Source organism: the organism of the source record quoted next, unplaced genomic scaffold (genome assembly GCF_019419815.1).
Source record: "Pyrus x bretschneideri cultivar Hongxiangsu unplaced genomic scaffold, Pyrus_bretschneideri_v1 Contig26, whole genome shotgun sequence".
Lineage (NCBI taxonomy): Eukaryota > Viridiplantae > Streptophyta > Magnoliopsida > Rosales > Rosaceae > Pyrus > Pyrus x bretschneideri.
Window position 1 is genome coordinate 1,166,094 of NW_025999568.1, and position 6,294 is coordinate 1,172,387.

Sequence of the window (6,294 nt, forward strand, 5' to 3'; positions counted from 1 at the left end):
TGCCTTTATAAACAAGCTTTTCCCTATTTATGAACAATTTATATTTTCATGTGGATACTCATGTTTAATTTTTAAGGATTCTTTACACGGTCTTTTATTTTTTTTATTTTTATGTGTATTGAACTGAGAATGACAGTAATGACTTACCTTTCAAAACTCAAGGGTCGTGTTTAATGTGACCTCATGAAAAGTTGATAATAAATCCCTTACTCTTTTTAACTTTCATTTTTTTAAGTATCCTCTTTAGTTACAAACTCAAACTTCAAAACTCTATGCGTAACGATATTAAATACGAAAAAATCTCATTTTCCTTTGTTCCTGCTAATAATTTGTTGTCTCAGTAGGAATTGGATCATCTCCTGAGCAAAGCCTTGGGATCCTTCTGACCCTATAACAATCTAACGGCAACAAACAAGAGACTCCTTTAAAAGTTACAATAATTGTAACCGTTGGATCTCCAACGGCTACAAAAGGAAACTCCTTTAAAAGTTACAATAATTATAACCGTTGGATCAAAATTCAACGATCCGTGTTAGTGGGTTAGGAGGATTCCAAGCCTTTGGTGAGAGGATCCAATTCGGATCAATCACCTAAAACGTGTACTTGAGCAGTCCACGCACCCTTTCCCTGGACCCGCGCGCTTTACCATCACGGTCCACAAGCACAACACAGAAGAAAAACCAACCTAGAGAAACACCTGAACCCCCAGGAGGGCCAAAACGCCCCCACCCAGAGGAGGGATTTTTCGGTGTACCCGGAGAGTCCCGGCCAACTCTAATCACTTAACCAAATGTCCTCTCCCTCAAATCCCCAATGCTAAAACCTCCTCTCTCTCTCTCTCTCGATTTTATCCAAGCCTTCTGTTAATTTGATTTGATTAGAGGGAATGTACGATTCATTGATGGTGTTTGCGTTTCTGGGCTTTTGCTTTTGCACACGGGCATTGAAGCTCCTCTCGGGTGGGTGCCTAAAACCTTCGATTTCAGCAAATGGGTATGTTCCAGTTTCTGAAAATTTGAACAATATATGATAAAGTCTGCAATTTCTGGTTCTTTTGGGCGTTCATATTTCTGGGTTCTTCGAATTTTGAATTGGGTTTTCGATTCATAATGGTTTGTGTAGAATGCCGATGTCGATGGATGGGTGTGCATTAATCTTGGGAAAGTCCTGAAACATGCTCTCTCTGCGAACCAGTCGCAGATTCTGTAATACCGCCATTGCCACAACCTCGAATGATTTCCCTGCAGCCGTGTCCAATCGAGTCTTGAATACGAAACCATTAGAAGAGCCTGCCCTGGTTAAGCTTAAAGCCGAGAGAGACCCCGAAAAACTGTTTCATTTGTTTAAGGCGAACGCGCACAATAGACTTGTCATTGAGAACCGCTTTGCATTTGAAGACACTGTGTCTCGTCTTGCTGGAGCTTGCCGGTTTGATTACATTGAACATTTGCTTGAGCATCAGAAGAGTCTTCCACAAGGTCGGCGGGAAGGGTTTATTATGAGGATTATAACGTTGTATGGTAAGGCTGGGATGACGAAGCATGCTATTGATAGTTTTTGTGATATGCATTTGTATGGTTGTTCTAGGACTGTTAAATCTTTCAATGCTGCACTCAAGGTTCTGACTCAAACCCGTGATTTAGGAGCTGTTGAGGCATTTCTGAGGGAGATTCCAGAGAAGTTTGACATTGAAGTGGATATATATTCGGTGAATATTGTTATCAAGGCTTTTTGCGAAATGGGTATTTTGGTTAAAGCATATCTGATCATGGTACATATGGAGAAGTTGGGAATAAAACCAGACGTCTTTACATACACAACACTGATGTCAGCATTTTACAAGGACAACCGGTGGGAAATTGGTAATGGTTTATGGAATCTTATGATACTGAAGGGGTGTTTGCCTAATCTTGCGACTTTCAATGTTAGAATCCAGTTTCTGGTACATAGGAGACGAGCCTGGGAAGCTAATAGATTGATGGGTTTGATGCAGAATATTGAGATGACACCTGATGAGGTTACATATAATTTGGTCATCAAAGGTTTTTGTCAGGCAGGGTATCTTGAAATGGCCAAAAGGGTGTATTCTGCTTTACATGCAAAGGGATACAACCCTAATGTCAAAATATATCAGACTATGATTCATTATCTTTGTAAAGGAGGGGATTTTGATTTGGCGTATACTATGTGTAAAGATTGCATGCAAAAGAATTGGTTTCCGAATGTGGATACCATTCATACATTGCTTGAAGGCCTAAAGAAGGCAAACCAGCTTGGTAAGGCTAAGGCAATCATGATGTTGGTTCAAAAAAGAGTGCCTCCATTTTCATCAAAACAATTGGGTGCTTTGCAAACCATACTGACCAAGAGTTGAAATAAGATGAAGGACTAGAAAACTGAAATGCGGTTGATTATGTAACTGCACGGCTCAACAAGGGGCCAAGGGCTAGTGTTCTTTTTCACCTACTCATTTGTAAATCTGCAGAGCAATTGACATGAATTTTGTTTATTTATACAAAAAGGCCATCCTGGTTCCTCAATAATTTGTATTGCCACCTCAGTTGAATGGAGCTTTGAACGGGACAGCTGTCGCCCAAAATTGTTGTAAGTTCATTGTTCATTGTGCAATTGTTCTCCTATAATGCTGCAGTTAGCCCTTTTTGCAAATTCTTGGGTAATTAGCTTCTATGATTTTGATTGTTTATACAATGCTTGCACGGGTAATTTGGATTATTTAAATTTTGGAAGAAATAAGTACTTTAATAATTAAAATTACTTATATCATCAGATGCCGTAGATTATAATTGAGGCCTTATAACTTATGCAGCTTCGAAGTAACACATAAGGATATAAGATTGCCGTGAATAATTTATTTAGTTATGTGCTTAACATTAGTATCATAACTAGAATTTTTGGTGGTTTGAACTACTAGCCTCTGGAAAATTTTAAATGTTGTTCTTATGTCCCAAACTTGCCACATCTTCTCGGCCATTTTCTCAAGCTCTTAATTAACGGCAAGATCAGAAACATATAGGGTTTATAGATAATCCAGCTTCTCATTCTCATGCCATCTGTACCGATAGGTAATAGGGTAATAGGTATGTGATTCATGTATATGATAATCATACACTAATGAAAAAATGCTAGATCAAATGTTGCTTAGCCATTTATGGACATCCGCATACTGATTTAAATGTTGTGTATGTTTACGTTGAAATAAATCTGCATATCCTTGTTAGCAATTTCGATGCGTGGTTTTCATAGTGTGAGTTCACCTTACAGCTAGTGTTTGCCTTTATGTGTTTCTTTTCTTTTCTTGGACCGATAGCGTTTGGCTTAACTTGAGTACAACATGTTTGCAATACCGATATTTCCCTAAGCCCTCTTGGTCCTGTATATATTTCTTGTTAGATGGAACGAAACCTGGACTGTGACAAGGTCTAGATTCAATTCCAGGATAAGATATGAAGAAAATATATTTTGATTCAGTTTCAGTAATTACTTAAAATTTAGTTGATGTGTAGGGTATTCTAAGATTTGTAAAACAAAGAAATGTAATAGGGAGTGATTTTGTTTAAGCCCTAAGTTTACTCTCTAAAGCACTATTTTCGAAACAGAGTTTGAAATGTGATTTTACCCTTTTAAAATAATTAACACAAATGTGAACAAAAACCCTTTTTTGTCTTCCTTCCCTGCTGTAGAAGGTCATTGCCATGTACGGATCTGGCACCTGGACATCACCCCAAAACATTTAAAGATCAATTGAAATTCCGATTTTTGTGGTGAGAACCCTTTACTATAGTGCACATTGTATAATGTGGATTAGCTGGACATGAAATATGACTTGTGTAGTTTGCATAATGTATAACAGATATACGGTGAATCTCAACCCAAGAGTGCTTTGTTAATCTCATAACGCTTGGGTGGAAGGTGAGTGCGTGTTTTTTTTTTCAGTGGAGGGGTGGAGGAACCTGATGAAGCATAAATGGTTCCAAAAAGATTTTGAAAATCTTTTTATAAAAAAGAGAATAGAAAATAACTCACATGGCTTATTGGCTAGATATTTCTTGTAAAATGAATTCTAATTTTTTACTATTATTTTACTGTCTCTCTCTCTCTCTCTCTCTCTCTCTCTCTCTCTCTCTCTCTCTCTCTCTTTCTCTCTTCCAAAATATAATCAGATTATTTATTTGCTGTGATTTCATTCTACAGAATTCCAATCATCTTCTACCCTGCCCCTCGAGGTGCATCACAGTTCCTTGGGGTAAGGATACCAAATCTGTCAGTGAGCCCAACACATGAATCTTCTTTCATAATATATAGCCTGACTATATGCCTCTAATGTATAGGTTTATTTTTTATTTTTATTTTTTTTATTTTTATTTTTTTTATTTGGTAGTGAGTGTACGAGTGCGTGCGCTTTCTGTTGTTGGTTGTATGTCTTTGATTGACTGGGTCATTTAATTGAGAATTGGTGCTACATGTGTAACAGTTATTCAGCAGCGAAGTGATTGGGAGATGAGTTTTTCATATTCTGGGTAGAGTGAGTCTTCGCAGGAGGCAAGGCAGGCTGGGAGTCGATTCATTACACTTGATTTAGTGCATTCAGAGGGGAAAAGATAGAAGTTGAAAGTCTAAAGAAGGTGAGGAGTTGCTGCATCATGAGTCAGAGCTTGTCCTTCATAAGTTATTATGCGCATACGCAGCTTCTCATGAAATCACAGATCTTTCGTCGGAGAATATTGTTTGATTGTACTGCAGTTTCAGATAGTTTGAACATTAAACTCCCTCCGACAGGTGAGAGTGCGCTGCTATTGACTGCTCCCTATTCTTATAAATTCTAGCGCTTGGTCTGGAAGTTGAGTAGAAATTTGATAACTACTCTCCGATGTAACACGGGCTGCACCCCGTTTCTTTAGTGCCATTCAATTCAATTCAATTCAATTGTTCTAAAAAAACTACTGATATCCGACTATTGAGAACGTGATACGAAAACATTATTTTCATTGGAGACAATTTATACATCTGAGCTTTTTCTTCACTTGATCTATGTTTTCCAAGCGAGCCAGTGACGAATTATTTGACTTGTAGAGAAAGGTTTGTATCAAAATATCACACTGAATTCTCCCCATCCAAAAAATTTCTATTTATATCCTCTTCTATTTGGTTCGTGGAATGAATTCTTTGAGAATGTAGTTCCTAATTTCCTATACATATTTTCACACAACTGATCAAAAAGCAATGCTTGTTGAGTGTAGGGCTAGGCACGGGCTGGGGACAACATATTTCAACACAGAAACCGGACCTAACCTAGCCTGGTTGAAACGGGTTGATTCGGGCCAGGTCCACAGGTCGTTTGATTTTTATTTATTTTGTTATTTTTTTATGTGATGATCGACTAGGAACCTGAAGATGCTTGGGGAGGTATTCAGCGCTGGTTACAAGTGTCCACAATCTCCCCTTGGCAAACGACTCAGAGCCTCCTTGATTTCCAAATCGTAGTAGGGATCGTACATATCGTCGTATCGAAGCCCTAAATTTTCATTACCAATTTAGCATAGTTCAAATCTAATACAATCAAATCGGTCTATACATACACAGATACATATAGAGAGAGAGAAAGAAGTTAGGGTTTGTGAAAGAGGAGGTGTACCGTAATGGCGGAGGTGTTGGGAGACGGCCTTCATGTGCTGGTGGGCAAACCAGTTTTTCCTTAGATCCCCCCAAGATTTCAGCAATGACGCCATTTTATCCTTCTCTCTCTTGCACTCTATCTATTTCTCTCTCTAGGCTGAGTTTCTGAGGGCAGCAATGTTGCGGCCGCTATGGCTATGGCTGGATGGGTGGTGCTGTTGCGTTGGTCTTGACTCGCAACAGCGGTGATGGGCTGGGTGGTTTCTGTGAGGTGAGGCTGGAGAAGACGATTGAGATTTGAGAGTTGGAGTCAAGGTTAAGCCGTCGAGGGATCGAGGGAGGGGCTGATTCCTAGACTTGGGATTTCTGATAATTTTGTGAGAATTGGGAGAAACGGGTCCAAACGGGGCCCTGTTTCCTAAGTCTTTTGCACCCGCCCCGCCCCGATAATTTTGTGAACCCGCCCCGCCCTGCCCCATTTTGTCTTTACAAATTTTAAACCCGCCCCGTACCCGTCCCGAACCGCGTGGAACCGGCCCACCCCACGGGCCTAGGGGCCGTTTGCCCACCCTTAGTTGAGTGTTTAAAAAAGCCATGGTTCACATTATATTTCATAGTAAAAATCATTTAATAATTAATTAAAAAATAATTTCAAGTTGT

General features: G+C 39.3%; 1 protein-coding gene across 11 annotated transcripts; it reads left to right on the top strand.

Annotated features, from left to right (window-relative positions):
• Positions 1-672: 672 nt before the first annotated feature.
• Positions 673-5,041, top strand: LOC103935637 (pentatricopeptide repeat-containing protein At1g80150, mitochondrial). Of its 11 annotated transcripts, none has more exons than XM_048587239.1 (5): positions 675-2,604; positions 3,702-3,782; positions 3,872-3,930; positions 4,213-4,264; positions 4,493-5,041. In XM_048587239.1, exon 1 carries the CDS (start codon positions 1,175-1,177, stop codon positions 2,372-2,374), a length of 1,200 nt encoding a protein of 399 aa, XP_048443196.1. In that variant the 5' UTR covers positions 675-1,174; the 3' UTR covers positions 2,375-2,604; positions 3,702-3,782; positions 3,872-3,930; positions 4,213-4,264; positions 4,493-5,041. The 11 variants fall into 11 exon arrangements, with proteins under 11 accessions (XP_048443205.1, XP_048443199.1, XP_048443196.1 ...); XM_048587244.1 differs by having other exon boundaries at positions 3,705-3,782; XM_048587248.1 differs by having other exon boundaries at positions 673-1,520; positions 1,644-3,930.
• The last annotated feature ends 1,253 nt before the right edge of the window (positions 5,042-6,294 follow it).

What these genes read in the sequence shown, in the direction of transcription:
- LOC103935637 (XM_048587242.1), top strand. Translation starts at nt 1,175, where the DNA reads ATGCTCTCTCTGCGAACCAGTCGCAGATTCTGTAATACCGCCATTGCC.